The 17,239-nt window shown below is 56.2% G+C and overlaps 1 protein-coding gene across 3 annotated transcripts in view; it reads left to right on the top strand.

The window, feature by feature from the left end:
* Positions 1-17,239, top strand: part of GRM4 (glutamate metabotropic receptor 4) — a 117,999-nt gene that overhangs the window by 48,838 nt on the left and 51,922 nt on the right. For all 3 annotated transcript variants that reach the window (XM_032849150.1, XM_032849147.1, XM_032849149.1), the window contains exon 3: positions 5,390-5,606. In XM_032849150.1, the coding sequence (XP_032705041.1) occupies positions 5,390-5,606 (217 nt within the window). The remainder of the gene's footprint in view (positions 1-5,389; positions 5,607-17,239) is intronic.

Genomic DNA, 17,239 nt, shown 5'->3' with positions numbered 1-17,239 from the left:
CCTAGCCTTGCCTCCCTCTTTCCTGTCAATAGCTAGAGTTTGCTGAGGGCCCATGTGTTTCGAACGCTGCATGTACATGCTAGTGCAGTCTTCTCTTATTTATGTGGGAAGAAATTGAGGCCCAGAGAGGCTGCTTGCTTGCCTAAGGTCACAAAGCTGGATGACAAGGCTGGGTCACTGCAGAGCCCCGGGCAGGCTGGCTGCAGGGTGCGCTGGGAGCTTCTGTGCTGTGCAAAGCATTAGGGAAGAGAACAGAAGGGAAGGTGCTTTTCAAGACTAAAGCTCATAGCAAGAGGGTTGGTGTTACTGTGGGGGTGGCTTTGGGGTGTCCCTGGTGATGGTCACGGACACCCAGCTGTGTGTCTTGGGTTGTTGTGGACCTTGTGGAGGTCAAGGTAGAGGTTTGATCCCTGGCTGTTCTAAACAGCCTTGAATGAAATACTGGCTTTTGGGGAACTGGGCCCTGGGTGGTTCTGGGGTGCTGGGCAAGATGCCTCACTGACACCTTACTTCTCCTCTGCTGGGTGGTGCAGGACATGGAGTAGCCCCTCTTGGGGGGGGGACCCTTGATTCTGCTAGTCTGGGAGCCAGTGAGCCAGAGCCTGAGCTGGGGACATCCTGGGGCCCGCCAGTGTTGCCATACCTAGTGGGAGATGTGGGGCTGCTGGCCAGGCCTGGGATAGCCTGAGAACAGATTCAGGTTCTAAACACACACGTGTGCACCTGGACACACAGGTATGTAACATTTACACACGCACACGTATATGCATGGGTCTTTGCATGGGCTGTTCCCTCTGCCTGAAATGCCCTCCCTCGAATACCCACATGGCTCCCTCCTTCATCAGCTTGAGGTCTTGACTCAGATGTAGCCTGGTCAGAGAGACATCCCCTGGGCCCCTCTAATGGTCTCCTGCTCTGTTCTTCCTGTTTCTCCTGGACGCTTCTTCCCATCTAACAGCTCGGGATCACCTGTCCACGGCCTGCCTCTGTGGAGATTGGGAGCCCCACGAGGACAGAGCGTCCCCCTGTCCATCGCCAGCACTCAGAACTATGCCTGGCAGGCTGTCCTGTCAGTACTCGGTGACTTACTGGTAGGAGGAGTAAATGAATGAATGGGCCGGGCGCTCACGCGCTTAGAGCATGTGCTCCAGCACGTGCACGCACACACGCGCCGCGCACACACACAGATGCACTTGGCATTCATCTTCATTGCTGCTCAAGCCCGGAAGCAGCTTTTGTCTTTCCCCACGTGGCATGGACCTCCTTGTCACTCCAGAAGTCTGAAAGGGAGAGAGGGAGAGAGAAAGGGAGAGAGAGAGAGAGAGAGAGAGCACGTGCGTGAGAGCGCATGGTGGGGAGGGAGAGTGCGCACGGGGGTGGGGAGAGATTTCCTCATTCCTCCCTCTCCCCTACCTCCGTCACTTGGGTGAAGTTCTGCTGGGTGCCAGCTCCAGACACAGTGTCTCACTCTGGGATGCCCCTTCTGGGGATGTAATGGGTGTTTCTTTGCGTCCCCACAAGTGGCCTTGTCCAGCACAATTGGGACACCTCAGAATGCCTGCTGACTTGGCAGAGAGGCCAGACTTCCTCATACCAGGATGACATGCCTTGTGCCCCTGGAGCGGCCCCACTCGGTGCTGTGGAGGGCTACCTGGAGGAGGTGATGTGGGCTCTGTGGGCAGAGGAAGCCAGGCAGCTGGACCGAGGAGAGTAGGCCAGCTGTGGTTGGTCAGGTGCCGCTGGAATCTGGGTTCTGGCTGATGCTGCATGGGCATTGGCATGGGTGTGGCTGTCCCCTCCTCTGTCACGCGGCTATCGTCAGAGGAGAGGACTTCTCTGAGGAGAATGTTAATCAAGCACCCCTCCTGCTCCAGCTGGGCTGCAAAGAGATTGCTGAGGAGACCTCAGAGGCCCATGGGGTCGGCTTGTCCCAGTCACCCTGTCCAGGGCATCCCAGGGTAGGCCCTGTCTTCCCCTACCCCTGCAGGCCTGGATGGGGCCAGGAGGGAGGAGGGCCTTGAAGGGCCTGCTGGGCCAGCATTCCAGAAGGAGGTGAGAGCTGGCAGAGGGGCTGGGAGGTTGGGGACAGAGGGCTAAGGGAGGTGTGGCGGAAGGGATTATAACTCACCTCTGAGCTAACCTTTCAAGGGCTTACTCCCTGCCAGCAGTTCATGAAAATTCCCTCATATGACCCTCACAACTGTATGAGACAGGGATTGTGATTATTCCCATTTTGCAGCTGAGAAAACTGAGGTCTGGAGAGGAGAAGTAACTTGCTGGAGGCTTCCCAGCTGATGGGTGGCTGAGCCGGGGTTTGAACCTGAGCAGTTGATCTCCCACATCACTGCTCCAGAAACAACCATTCTGGGAAGCTCGGAGGGCCCGAAGCTGAGAAGGATCCTGCGAGGGGCCCAGGGAGGTGGGGCTGGGAGGAGATGCCAGCTTTAGGAGGTTGTTTCCTCCCTCTCAGCCACCTCAGGGTTAGGTCCCTGCTCCAGGGTCTCGGGAATTATTGGGGATACAGCAAGGGGCCCTTCTGGGCTCCTGAAAGCCGAGGCGGGGGCACCCCAGCAGACTGACCTGCTTACCCTACAGGAACCCCATGCTTGGCCCTCCCGCCCTTTGTGGGAATGGGGGCAGGCAGTGGGGCGGGGGCCTGGGTCCTAATATCTGGACATCTGTGTGTCCGTGTGCTGTCCCAGTCCATGCTGAGTCCCTGAACTGGAGGAGTGGTGGGCGGTGGCTTGGAGGGAAGAATGAGGGGTGATGAGTGAGAAGTCTCCTGCTCAAGGGGCCCTGAGACTTCCCTGGGCTTCCTGTCCCTTCTGTTGGATGCAGTCCCTTTTGACTCCAGCGCCGTATTGGGAGAAAACATCAGAAGTAGGAGACAAGCTTCTTCTAATTAAGAAAAGTGCGGGTCCCCTGTCATGCGATGAGTGCTCCTTGCTGAAGACCAGACACAGAGGGCAGCCAACAAACCGAACCTGCTGGGAAGTCAGGCTGGAAGGGCCGGTCCTGGCCCCGCCCTCTCCACCACCTGCTCTCTCTCCAGCTCCAGCTCCAAATCCAGGGCTCTTCTGTTCAGAGGCATGCCCCGGGGGTGCTGTCAATTTTGTTTTTGTTTTATTGTTTAAAATGTGTTAAATCGGGACATTTTAGGCGTGTGCGAAACAAAGGGGGTGGTGAGCCCCCAAGTACGCGGGACTCAGAGCTGTCCACTCCTGGCCATCATTTCCTCTGTGCCCTCCCGCTGTGATGCTTTTGAAGTGAACCCCAGACCGCATCATAGCACCACCCCACTCTGTGTTTCAGTACCGATCCAAAGCAGCAGGTCTCCACTGGGGATGGTTCTGCACCCTGGGGGGTCCTTGGCAATGTCTGGAGACATTTTTGATTGTCGTGACTGGGGGAGGGGTGTGCTCTTGGCATCTAGTGGGTAGGAGAGTGGGGTGCTGCTAAGCGTCCTTCAGTACCCAGAACAGAATCAGGCCCCCAAAGCGTTAATAGTGCCCAGGCAGAGAGATGTTGCTCTGAACGACAGACCCGTAAACACCTACCAACCCCTACAACCCTGATACCCCTTGGCAGACCCTGGAAATAGCGATTCTCCTGAAATTAACCCGAAGCTGTTCTAGAGGGCGCTGTGTTCATGCTCAGCGCTCCCCACGGCAGAGGGCTGGCTGGTTTTGGGGGGGTCATTGACGCAGGTAGGAGGGGGGACGGAAGCAGGTGCTCCGGAAGACTATAGTGTGATTTATTTCCTGAGCAGGTGGTATGTTTGCCTGATTCTGCATGCAAGAACACACAAAGGGTGTCAGGGGAAGGGTCTCCCAGTTCCCTCTCCAGAGGCTGTTCCATTTCAGAGGGGGGAAAAGCCCGTCCCGCCCCCTCCCACAATAGGCTTTGTTCCTGCTGTGGGTCTTGGAGAACTGTCTAGAGCCAGGCATGGAAACCTCCAGGGTCTTTTTCACGACTGAATAGTATTCCTTGATGGGCTGTGGTTTCTTTTACTGGATTATTTCCAAAAGTTTGCTCTTTCAGACAGCGCCACGGTGGTTATATACCAGCTTAGAAGGACCACGAGAGTTACAATGAGAGGGTTTGGGGGTTCCCTGCAGTTGCTCAGCCAATCTGGACAAGCTATCATCTGTTTTCCCCCATCCTTCCCTTGCTCCTGAGTAAGTTCAGTGAGGGGAAGCAGTGAGGGGCCTACTGGGGTCCACCTTGGGGGGCATCATGGGGGGTGCCAAGTTCATGGGCATCCTTGTTGGAAGGTGGACCCCTGCTGTCCCTGGGAATGGGGCCAGGTGGGCAACCACTTGTTCAGGGTGCACCCTAAATCCTGTTGCCCCCCCCAAACATTTCCCACCCTCAGTGGTCACAGACTGGCCAGGAGGTTTTGTCCTTCGGTTGGATGTTGGCCACAGGAAGAAGGACAGCTTAAGGGCTCTGCATCTCACCTTTGCATGAAGAGGGCCCCGGGGACGTCTGTGGGGGCACAAAGGTGCTCCGTGGCTGGGAGAGCCAGGCCTGGGGGACAGAGGGCCTGGAGTCTGCCATGGAGGCCTGTCTGGACCCTGGGTCCCAGGCTCTGGAGAGAGGGACTTCCCAGGGGCCCTGCCTGCTCTGTCCTCCTGTGATTCCATTCTCTGGGTGGCCAGGGCCATGGGATAATGGCGGGGACCTGGTCTCCTGAGCTGGGCAGGACGATGGAGCTGTGGGGACAGGGTCTGCTGGGTGGTGACATGAGGGGCTCCCTGGGAGAGGGTGATGGGCCGAATGACCTCTCAGTGCCCCTCTTGACACCCTCATGCTCAACCCAGCCCTGGGATAAATTATGTTGTCTACCTAGGGATTTTCCCTTGCTGGGATCTTCTAGCTCTTTGTGTGAATGGAGGCACCCAGAGGCTCTGGTGTGTGTGTGTGTGTGTGTGTGTGTGTGTGTGTGTGTGTGTTTTGAGGACCACCAGCCACAGGATCCAGGTGAGGCTGGTTGGGATATTTTTCTGGAAGAGGAGGGCTTGAGGGCTGATTCGTCAGTCACTTCTCATCCTGATGCCAGTCTTACTCTGGGTGGGGATGGGGAGGACACGGGGAGGCTGGGCGGTGGGGGGAGCTGAGAGGAGGTGGGAGGCCTTGGGACTCTGAGCTGGAGCCAGGGGAGGGCAACCTAGCCAGATGCTTACACTCTCTGGGCCTCAGTTTCTTCCCCTGTCAGGTGGGCTAGGACCCACCCAGCCCACACCCCAGGGTCTCCCCTAGGATAAGAAGGGCTGGGGCAGTCTTGAGGCTGTGGGGATGGGAAGGAGATTGGTGCGCAGTGGTGTGGTGCTGGCTGAGCACGGTGGGGGTACCAGCCGCCCCCATCAGCGGCCCCTCTCGCCCCCAGATCCCCCAGATCAGCTACGCCTCCACAGCCCCCGACCTGAGTGACAACAGCCGCTACGACTTCTTCTCCCGCGTGGTGCCCTCGGACACGTACCAGGCCCAGGCCATGGTGGACATCGTCCGCGCCCTCAAGTGGAACTACGTGTCCACGCTGGCCTCGGAGGGCAGCTATGGCGAGAGCGGCGTGGAGGCCTTCATCCAGAAGTCCCGGGAGGATGGTGAGTCATGCTTGGGAACGGGGGATGGCAGGGCACAGTGGCCCAGTGCTGCCTGAGAGGTCCTCTGAGTCCTGCCGTGGGCTCTCTCTACCCTGGGCCATTCCCCTCGTGAACCTCCGCCTGACCCTGGGCCCTGGGGAGCTGTCCATGGTCTTGCCAGCCGGCTAGGGAACCCCTAGGGCTATGGTAGTGGATGATGGACTATTGATTTTCCTGGCATGGGATACAGAGGAAAGGCTGCTGTTTTCAGGCAGAGGGAGGATGGGATGGGATGGAGGTGGTCTTGTTTAGGGAGGGTCTCAGGGACCCAAGAGATGGGGGCTCAGCCAGCAGGTTCTTGGAGCCAGGGTTGTATGAGGGGTGGAGCTGTGTGGCGGGAGTGAGAGACTGGGGTGGGCTGGGCTGTGCTGGTTCCTTGTGGCTTCAGGGAATTATTGTCGGTGCATGGGATGCGAGAAGCTGGGACACAGGCTCTTGCCACAAGCTACCTTTCCCCCTTAAGCTCCCTGCATTCCCTTAATTGTCCTCAAAAACTCCAGGGATAAAACTTTTAGATAACAGCAAGCAAGAGGCTGGCAAAACATGGGTTAAACATTTGGGCATCCTGAAGCCTGGCCCCCTGAGAGGGTCAGTTCTGCGGCCTGTCCATGCTGAGGAGGGTGGCCTGCAGGGGACCCTGGCTGTGGGCGTCCGGTGCAGCAGTCAGGCCCTGGGTCTGGGGCTCCACCTGGGTCCGGGTGCACCTTGCCAAGCAGGCCAGCTCCTTGAGGGTGGAGTGTTGAGTGGCGGGAAGCAGACAGCCTCTTCCCCTCCTGACAGGCCCAGCTCCTGGCAGAGGGGCCCAGGCCTCTCCCAAGGCTCAGTCTCTAAAGAGCTCACCGTGGCGCCCTCGACCTTGGAGGACGGCATCTGTATATTTATACCCGCAGATCCCCGGGACTCTAATTGCTTTTCCTAAGGACCACAGAGCATCCAGAGCCTGGCGTTGGTAACACCCTGTGGGCATAATCCCGCTATAAATCTCAGATAAGCCCCTTTAATTGTAGAGCTAGAGCAGCTCAGGGGCCGGCAACCTGGTGGAGAGGACGGAAGTGGAGCTGCGCTGACCAGTGGCTGGGCTCCAGGCCACTCCCGTGTCGGCAGCTGGCCAGGCAGAGGGGAGCATGGGCTGGATGGGTCCCCACTCCCGCCTCCAGGTAGGTGGGCCGCGCTGCAGCTTCCCGGGGTCCCCTGGCCGTGTCAGACCCCCAGGGACGCAGCCACCTTCCGCTGGCTGCCCATGTGTCCTTTACTGCTTTGCTCTGAAAGGACATGGGGACCTCTTTCTGGGCTGGCCCCACCCACCCTGCCCTGCTGGTACCCATCCTCCATGGCTGGCATCCTTTCCCAAACAAGCCCACTGCCTTTCGGTTTCAGGTGCAATCTTTACGGGATTTGCGGACAAAGGTGCTAGAGGGAGGGACAGAAAGTCTAGAATTGTAGTGTTCAGTGGTATTCAGTCCCGGCCACAAGGGACCTAGAAGCCCCTCCCAGTGCTTATGTAACTCTCCCTAGGTGCCTCGTACCGACTGAGCGCACGTTTGACACTTGTTGTCCTGGGTAACCCTCCCTACCAGTGAGGTAGACTTCCTCGTTTTATAGGGGAAGAAGCTGAAGCACAGAGAGGCCAATAATAACCAGCCCCAGGTCATATAAGTAAAGAGGTAGAGAAGGGATTTGAACCCAGGCTGTCTGGCTTCAAGACTAGAGGTCATAACAGCTTTTATAGTCATCAGTCCATCTTCTGCCCCCATTTCCCACAGATGGGGGCATGACAGACAGACAGACATAGCCCGGAGGGACACTTGCTGATGTGTTAAGAGCAGGAGAGGTATGGGATTGGGGCGAGGTCTAGGTATTGCATTTTTTAAAAATTTTATTTATTTGTTAGAGAGAGGGCGGGGCACAAGTTGGGGGAGGAGCAGAGGCAGAGGAAGAGGGAGAAGCAGGCTCCCCACTGAGCAGGTTGCCTGACATGGGGCTCGATCCCAGGACCCTGGGATCATGACCTGAGCTGAAGGCAGACGCTTAGCCACCTGAGCCACGCAGGCATCCCTAGGTACTGCATTTTGGCTCAAACCCAGACTATTGTTTGAATTAGAAAATTCATCTAGAAGGTATTTGGTGGTCAGAAAATATATCGTCTACTCAAGACTTTTAAAAAGGAATTCTAGAAAAAGAAAACTAGCTTTGCTGCCAGGGCCCGTGGCTCAGGGACACCCTTGGCCCGGCACCGGTGTCCCTTCCAGTGCCCCCTGCCCACTGCGCCCCATCCCATTGCCCAGGGCCTAACCTCCCATGTCTTTAGAACCTCCTCCTGGCTCCCCTCGCAGCCCCAAGACCCTGGCTGGGCCTGCCCTCGTGTAAGGGCCTCTAGGTCTCCCTACCCCACCCGCTAAATGAAATTTGATTTGGAGGAATGTCTTTACGTGGGTGAAAAGAAAAAGAGAGAGAAAGTGGTGCTCCAGCTGGCCAAATTGAAATCAGAATTGAGCGGCCTGTAGAAAGAGGCTGCTGTACCTTATAGCCTAATCCCTGTGAAAGATTAAAGATGTCTTTGGCCGTATATGGTATTGATTCGTCCTCTGAAGTATAAATCATCTGTGAGTTGCCCAGAGGAGTGCCAGGCAGCGGAGTGGAGGGGAAGGCATGCTTGCCAGACTGAGGATGTACATCAGAGCCGAGGGGAGAGCTTGGCCAGCGAGTCCTGCGTGCCTGCCTGCTTGGTGGGCTTGGGGTCCTGCAGGGGAGCACCACTGCGTCCATTTTATGGATGAAGAAACTGAGGCCAGAGACAGTAGGTGATTTCCCCAAGGGCATATAAGCAGGATATGGAGGACCTCTGTCCTCTGGGTGGGGAGCTCTTGCCTAGCACCCAGTGTGGGTTGGGCTGTTGGCACAGGGCTTAAAGGAAGCCCCGGCCCCGCATTTCCCAGCCCCCATGAGTACCGTGCTCTCCCACCCTAATCATTCAGTCATGTGGCTCATTCCCCAGGCCGTCCTGTGGTCCTTGACTGAGCCCTGCTCTGTGCCAGGCACCCTCCCTGCGCTATTGTGAATCCTAGAGACAACGCTATAGGTCCGGCGTGTCTGTTCCCATTTTACAGAGGGGAACACTGAGGCTTCAGGGGGTGAGGTGGCTTGCCCAGGTTCACACAGTGAGGTTTTGTGGCAGAACTTGGAGCCAGGTTCTGTGTCTCCCCACTGCCCAAATCACAGAGGTGGCAGCGTGTGGTTAACAGGCCACTTCTGGAAGACAGATCTGGGCTCTGGCTCAGCGGCCTCTTGGCTGTGAGAGCCTAGGACAGTCACTCCGCTGCTCAGGTTTGGTTTGCTCACCGGTGAAATGAGGATAAACCTGGTTGCTGCCAGAACAGAACGTGCTTCTGGCCCACGGCTGTGGGAGCTCAGGAACACACACCAGAGGGTTCTTATCAGGGATTGGGGTCACGGGTTCCAGCTCTCCCCGTCCCCATCGCCTGGCCACTCCTAGGAAGAACCCCGGGAGAGCTGGAGATCAGGCTGGGTGATAATGGAAGCTGTAGGTCATGTTCAGGGACTAGGCTAGGGACAAAGCCTCAGGAATCCAGGGCCAGCCTGGTTCTCACAGGACACTTGGTCCTGCTGCATCAGGGCGGTGAGGTGAGCTCCAAAGGCAGTGAGTGCGGGACCCACGTGGGGGTGAGGGGTGCACGTATGTGATTTTCTGGACACATGACTGGCGGGCCTGCCTGGGTAGCGGCGTCTGTGGACAGGCCTGTGTGCGCATGCGTGCTCGCGTGAGGCGTCTGGTGCCTTTCCCCGTCTTTGAGCGCCAGGACTCCCTCCTCCTTGCCAGGCAGCTGGGATTAGGCATGCAGAGCAGGCCCTGCCTGGGCTCGGGAGATAATTCGAGTGAGTCACCCCAGGAGGGAGGAAAAGGCCTGAGGGGGGGGTTGTACCCATGTAGCCCTGTCCTCAATGCCTCCCTCCACCATCCTGGGCCCCTCAGGGTTGGGGTCTGGGGTATATAAACTTCTACACCCCCACAGCCTCTTTCTGCCCCTGGGGCCCCACGTGAGCCTCAGTTTACTTCCCATAGTGCTTCATTTTACGGATAAGGAAAACAAAGGCTCAGGGAAGTTAAGGGATCTGCTGAAGGTCAAACAAAAGTGCTGAGTAGCAGCCCGGGCCTCCTGTGTGGGTGAGGGAAGAATGGACGATATTAGTAGGTAATACTGACGGAGTCCTTCCATGGACCAGCTCTTGTTTTACATACCTCATACATGTTAACTCATTTAGCCTTCAAGACAGCCCCATTCTATGGATGGCAATACTGAGGATCAGAGAGGTTAGGCAACTCCCCTGAGGTCACACAGCTGGAAAAGAGCAAGAGTAGAATTTGAATCCAGTAGATGGTTCCTTCACCTCTGGTGCATGTGACAGGAAGGACACAGGCCAGCTCCTGGCAGGCGCCTCTCTAGGGGTTCACCTGGGGGCTTTGGTTCTGGTCCTCTCTGGTGAGTGATTCCAGCACCCTGGGCATATCTGGGCCTGTGCTGCTAGGGTGGGAACAAGATGGCCTGCCCCGCGTGGTGACAGGGCAGGAAGGGGCAGGGGTGGATGGGTCAGATCTGTTCCTTGGAGGACGTCCTGTCCCTTGCACAGTGAGAAGTTCCAGAGTCTCATCTCCCCGCTGTGTCCCCGTGCCCCCTATTGATATTCCAGAGACACTGGTGAGTCAAGCTGTTGCTGGTCTGACCTCCAGCTCCAGCTTCCGGGGCGGAGCATCAGACCTGCATTTAGATGGCTCCTGTCAGCAAGGGTGGCGACTAGTGGGGCTGTCTCAAGGCTGGGGTGCTTCCTCATCCCACTGCTGTGACATCTTTGGACTCATCTTCTCCGGGTGTAAAGGGGACACTCACTTCCTGGAGGCTCCAAGGGGATGGGAGAAGAGCTTGGCCAGCTGGAAAGATTTGTGGCCCTGGGGCTGGAAGTGTTGGCACTGCTCATGTAGCTGGGAAACCAGAAAGGACAGGTTTGCACCAGCGTGCCCTCAGGATCCAGAGACCCCTTACGGGTGGACAGAATGCTTGCTTCCCTTCCCGCTGCCCTTGGCCTTTTCTCCTCCTTCTCCCCTCCATCTCTCTACCTGCCTCCTCACTGCTCCTCTAACACTCTGGGCATCAGCCCACCTCTGGGCCTTTGCACTTACTGGTCCCTCGGCCTGGAATTGTCTTTCCCTGAATATCTATGTAGCCTACATGCTCAGTACATTCAGGTGTCTTCCCAGCTGTCCCAGCTGTCTTCAGAGGCCTTTCCAGAACCACAGTATTGAAGACAGCCCCTCCTCTGGCCTGTTACTCTCCTTTCCCCGTTGCTGGCTCTGTCTTTCTTGTAGCACTTGACAAGTAAATTCAGATTTGTTTATGGTGCATGAGGGCAAAGGGTTTTTTGCCCATTTTGCTCTCAGCTGTGTCACTAACACTGTCCCTGGCTCATAGTAGCTGCCTAGTAAATGTCTGGGAAATGGCTGACCGATAACAAAACCCAGCTCCCGGCTACTTACTTCTTTCGCCCTTCTCCCAGGGGGCCTGAGGTTGTTCTCCCTGCCTGCAGAAGGGCAGACTGAGGCTGACAGAGCAGAGGTACCCGGGGTTAGGTCGGGTGGCCCTGGGACCCTGGCTCCCTCCCGCACTGAGCTCCCTGGCTGGCCCCGGCCTGCTCCTGACTCTCTGAGGACAGAATTCTTTCCTGGAGGCGGAAGCAGGGATGTGAGAGCTCAAGGCCACTCTGCAGCTGCGTCAGGCTGAGATGCAGGGCTCCGCTTCCTCTCATTTCTTGCTGCAGTGCTTAGTGCCTGTCTTGGGGTTCTTCACCCCGAGGGGCTGCCGGCCCTGGAGGCCAGGAAGGGGAAGAGGCTCAGCCTTCCAGACCTGCTTGAGTTTCCCAGCTGGCCCGGGCTACGCAGCCTCCATGTAGGCAGCCCCGTGTGAGGAGAGGAGAGACACCAGGGGGCACCGCCGGCTCTCTTGGTGGGCACGGTGGGTGGGGGTGGGGGAGCAGTAAAAATCACCAGAACCCACGCCCTGCCCTGCATGCAGTGAGGGCTTGTGGAGTTTGCCTGAGTAAGTGAATGGAGGGATGTAATGATGCATCTGTTAAAGTAAGAGCTAGGCTGTAGGGCTGCATGGGGCCTGGCGCAGTGAGACAGGCTTAGACAAGTGAAGAGGAAGGGAAGGGCATGCCGGCCGGGGGAACAGCAGGAACAAGCGGCTGGAGATAGGAGTGAGTCAGGCAGAGGGGCCACTGCTGAGGGGCCTGGCCTGGCCCTAGTGGTCACAGGACAGGAACCAATGCGAGATGGAGCTGAGCAGAGTTTTTTCAAGCCAATCCTGTATTTTAAATTTTTTTGGCAGCTGGAGTCATGTCTGCTGATCCGAGGGAGCGTATTAGCACACACCGTCTCTACCTGCTGTGTCCCACTTGCTCAGGGCCCGGTGGTGGGGGGGTCCTCTTTGCCCTTTAGGCTCAGGCCAAGGCCCTGCCTCCCTACAGTTTTCCCTCATCTGCTCTCTCCTGGACAAAGATGCTTACCTGGAGGGAGGCTGACGGTCCCCAGGGCTCACCACATGGGAAGCCTCAAGTTCCCCCACCCCGGTGCCTACTGAACTTTCCCTGGGCTTCTTCCATAAGGCTCTGGGCCCCCTTGAGGCTGGGGAAGGACAGGGCTTGCTTTTTCTCTGTGCTCTTCATCCCCCCTTGCACACAGCGGGGTCTTAATAGATGTTTGTACAATGAACACGTGAGCCAACGGGTGACCAGCCCTGTGTCCTTGGGTCTGTCACTGCCCTTCTGGGGCCTCCTTCTTACCTCTGTTAACAGGTGCAAGAGAGTCAGCTCAGCTCAAGCATCTAGCTCTGCTCCCTACAGGTGGCGTCCCCATAGTCTATGGCCCTGGGCTCCAGGCATTTTTCTCTGTAAGGAAAGGCTTTCCAAGAAGTGCTGGAAAAGAAGACAACCCTCAGTACCTAAAGGAATGGGTGTCAAACGGGGATGCTTCCGAGTTTGGTCTTTGGGTTCAGGGAATATGGGGGCCAATTGCACAGGGACAGAAGCCGGAGCATGCAATCTTCTCTATCCCAATCAGATGGAATGTGGTTGGCCCCAAGGGACCAGGGACCCGGAAGCAGGGAGGGGTCCTGCTGCTGGCTTTAGCTTGGTGTGTATGAGCTTGTAGCATCTTCTCATGGGGAGACCTGTGGACTCTCCCCTTGCTGCTTCCTGGATTCACAGCACTGGGACCGGCAGCCAGGGCCCAGGATGCCCTACTCGCTGGCCACGCGTCCTCCAAGGATGCAGAGGGGAAGTGGAACCTGTCTTGCAGCTGGTCGCCATCATTCTAGCTTAGCAACCAGGCCGCCCTGAACTTGAGATGCGTCCTGTCTTCCACCGCCTTGGTCTGCAACCCATCACTCTACCGTAGGTAGAAATTAAGTGGACCTGGCATGGGCACCCCCTGCCGAGCCACGAGGCCTACCACGCGCCAGCTGGGTCTCCTGGCTGGCGCTTGGAGATTGGCAAGATGCTGGCATCAATGTGACTGCTTGGTGATTGCCAGGTCAATCTTCGTACTGCCGTGAAGATGAACCCTGAGCTTGCCCAGCCCGCCTTGGGGACTTGGCCTGTCCACTCTGATTTCTCTGCCACTCTGGCCTTTGGCAGGGTGCTGACACCTCTTGATTCTGCGTGTCCCCTGGGTTGGGTGTCACTGGGTCACTTTTCCTGCTCTCTCTGGTGTGCCTCTGATGTGTCCATCCTGGCCTATCACGGCGGGGCTGCACTCCGTTCTGGGTTTGCCTCCAAGCTGGATGGGAGTGACGGGAAAGAAGACATTAGCCACCCAGCCCTGAATTTGCATGCCTGCCCTCTTGGACAGGAAGCAGCATTTTCTCTCACCAGCTTCCTTTGTGGAACACGTTTGAAGATTTCTTTGAGGTTTAAAAACAAACAAACAAACAAACCCTTCCCTTTGTTGGTGGCAGCCTCATTGTGGCTTTAACCTTCTGGACCCTGTCCTCTGGACACCATGGTAGGGCGGAGTGGTTGAGAGCCCAGAGACTGGCTCTGCCCACCAGGAGTTGTACTGTGGTGAGCAGTCCCTTAAGGGTCTCTGGGCTTCAGTTTCCCCCTGGTGAAAGGGGGATATCGATGGCACCTGCCTTTTTGGTTGCTGGGAATGTGAAGTAAGTGAATCAGTGTAAGGCCTTCTGCATAGTCTGGGCCCTGCACGAAACACCAGGCTGCCAAAGGTGTCAGTTGTCACCATGACTAATCAGAATGGGGGGGTGGGGGGCCAGTCTAGTGCTGCCTCTGTCTCTGGGTGGTTGTGTAACCCTGGGCTGTTCACTTTCCCTTGTGGAGTGTCAGCTTGATGACCCACATGAAGGTGATGGGTTGGGGACCTCTGTGGTCCTTCAGTGTGCATCGCAGCATGCTTCGCTCACCTCTCTTGGCTTTTTTTTTTTTTGGAGATTTCGTTTATTTATTTGAGAGAGAGAGAGCATAAGTCAGGGGAGGGGCAGAGAAGCAGACTCCCCGTTGAGCATGGAGCCCAACATGGGGCTCGATCCCAGACACCAGGGGATCACGATCTGAGCTGAAGGCAGATGCTCAACTGACTGCGGCACCAAGGTGCCCCTCCCTTGGCTTTTCTATCTGTCCTCGCCACGTGGAAGTCCAGGTATCATAGGCCTCCAGCTTCCGGTGTGTCTCTTGTTTCTGGGCCCCGACCTGAGCCCACAGAGGAGCCCTGTGCACACTAACCTGATCCATTCTGAGCTCTTTCCCTTTGTTAAAGAGTGAAGCAGTGAAGGCCAGTGACCTTCCCCTGCTCGGATTTGGGAGTTCACCTCCAGGGACCCTCTTCACCTGTTGGCTGACTGTTCGACTTCAGCCTGCTTTCCTATCTGAGGTGGGGTTCCCTGGATCCCCACTCTGAGCTCCTTGGAGATGTAGTTGAAGCAAGCCCCGTGCTGTTCTTTCCCAGCAGCTGGGGAAGGACCCTGGGAGCTCACTGCTTGCTTTCCTCACCGCTTGAGACTTCCTGCTTCAGGCCCATTTGGGGCTGCTGAGTGTCCTGGGTGAGGTCTCAGACTCACCCTCTACACCTGTGTGACCTCAGGCAAGCCCCTATCCTTTCCTGAGCCTCCAGATCTTCATCAGTAAGACTGGGAAGGGGCTGGGTGCCTTCTTCAATGGGCTTGTGCACGTGAACACACTGAGGGACACTCGTAGCCATTTTTGCTTGTTATTCCGGGTCCTCCAGCCCTCTTCCTAGAGTCTTTGAGCCCCGACAAGCTCTGACTCCAGCACTGGCCCCTCAGCAGGACTGGCCTGGGTGAAGACCCCTAAATCACCTTTTTTTTTTTTTTTAAGATTTTATTTATTTGTCAGAGAGTGAGAGAGAGCACAAGCAGGGGGAGCAGCAGGCAGAGGGAGAAGCAGGCTCCCTATTGAGCAAGGAACCCAATTCAGGACTTGATCCCAGGACCCCAGGATCATGACCTGGGCCGAAGGCAGATGCTTAACAGACTGAGCCACCCAGGTGTCCCTCTTCTTGTGTTTTAATATACATATTTCTTGGGGACACCTCATTAACTGTCCTCACAGAAGCTGCCAGGCCCTAGCCCCAGTGTCAGCCCCTACACAGCCACTCTGAGAAATGTCCCCCCCCCTTTTAAATAGAGATGAGTGTGGCTCAACTGCCCACAGTTTCACTTGGGCCCCCACTGCTTGTCAGTGGCAGAGCTGGGATTGGTGCTTAGGTTTGTGTGACTCTGGAGCCCGAGAAAGGAAAGGTGGAGCCTTCTTTCAATGAAGTATTTGTTTCCTTTCTCCCTGGCTTTCTCCAGGGAAACACTGGTGGGTCAACTGTGGGGAGAGACCTAGGAGGACTGCCCCCAACAAAAGCCAGGGGTTCTGCTCAGAGAAGGAGGGGGTGGAGGGGCTCCTTTGATGGGGAGTGTGTGTGTGGGGTGGGGGGATGGGTCAGAAGTCACCAAGTCATGGTGGCTGTGTATGAGCCTATGAGAGGTCCTAACAGGCCCCAGAGATAGGGAGGGACACATCCCTTGGTGGTCACTTATTCTGGGCTGGTTCCCCTCATGTTCCTGGGGTTTTCAAGTTGGATTCCAGGCCTCTAAATCACATAGAGCCAGCTCTGTGGGATGTTGCTGGTGAGGAGGAGAGTAGGGCATTTCTTCCCCTCTTCAGTTCCTTCATCCCTCACTTCTGAATGGTAATTCATTCTTTTGCTGGATAAATATTTATTGAGCACCTATTGTGTGGGTGCCAGGATACTGGGCTTATGGCAGTGAACCAAACAGAAGAAGATCCCTGGCCTTGTGAGCTCCCATTTGGGGAGAGGGCCAGAGGAACTTACAGCAAACAAATAAATGCATCATTATGTAATACAGTTTTAGATAGGAACTGATGGCATGCTATGGAGAAGAATAAAACACCATAGGTGGGCAGAGAGGACTAGGTAGGGGAGATTATCTCATATAAGGGCAGGGGAGGCCTTTCTGCAGAGATGACATTTGGGCAGAGCCCCAAATGCAGTAAGAGAGTGAGCTTTGTGAAGGAAGAGTGCCTCAGGCAGAGGAACGAGCAAGTGCAAAGGCCCTGAGGTAGGGAGACTGCTGGCATTTGGGGAAGAACCATGAGGCAGGAGCAGAGTGAGTGAGGTAGAGGGAAGTAGAAGAAGAGACGCAGATCGTGTGGGGCCTTGTGGACAACTGGGAGGACCTTAGCTTTTGTTCTGAATGAGACGGGAACTATTGGAGGGTTGTGAGCTGGGAGGAATGTTAACAGACTTAGGTTTATTATAATCTCTCTGGCTGTTGTGTAGGGAATAGACTGGGGGAGGGGTGGGGCAGCTGAGGCAGGAATGCCAGTGAGGAGGCCAGTCCTCCTCCACAGATGAGAAGTGCTGATGGATTAGACTGGGGGTGGGGGTGATGAGAAGGGACAGATTTTGGGTGTATTTTGAAGCTCAAGCTTGAAGGACTTGCTCTTAGATTGCGTGTGGAGCAGAGGTCGCCCATGCGCTCTTGGGTTTCAGAACCATGGACAGCGGAGAAAGCCCAGGCGGACTCTGGTCCCAACAAGGCGGACAACAAACTGCTGTTTCTTGGCCAGTCTGTGGCTGCTGAGCAAAGCCTCGTCTGTAAAATGCAGATTCCTTCCCCTTGATTCTGTTATCAAATTCTTTTTGCCAAGTATATTTCTGGGCGCTGCTGGGAATTCTCTTTGGCATGAGGCAGGTCTGAGTGCAATTACAGTTGATCCTTGCACAGCACGGGGGCTAGGGGTGCCAACGCTGCATGGTGGAAAAGCTGCATCTGAGTTTGGACAGTCAAAAACCTGTCCGGGTCCCTGTCTTTCTGCTCCAAGCTGTGGTCTTACAGTGTTGGGAGAGCCCAGGACAGTTTTTTGGGGTGAGGTGGATACTGCAGCTCAGGGCCCACATCGGGGTCTCAGCCCCAGACCTTAATATAGTAGTATACTATACTACTAGTATAGTAGTATACTATACTACTAGTATAGTAGTA

The sequence above is a fragment of the Lontra canadensis genome, unplaced genomic scaffold, assembly GCF_010015895.1.
Source record: "Lontra canadensis isolate GAN:19392208 unplaced genomic scaffold, GSC_riverotter_1.0 scaffold219, whole genome shotgun sequence".
Taxonomy (NCBI): domain Eukaryota; kingdom Metazoa; phylum Chordata; class Mammalia; order Carnivora; family Mustelidae; genus Lontra; species Lontra canadensis.
This window is presented reverse-complemented; position numbering and strand designations above follow the sequence as displayed.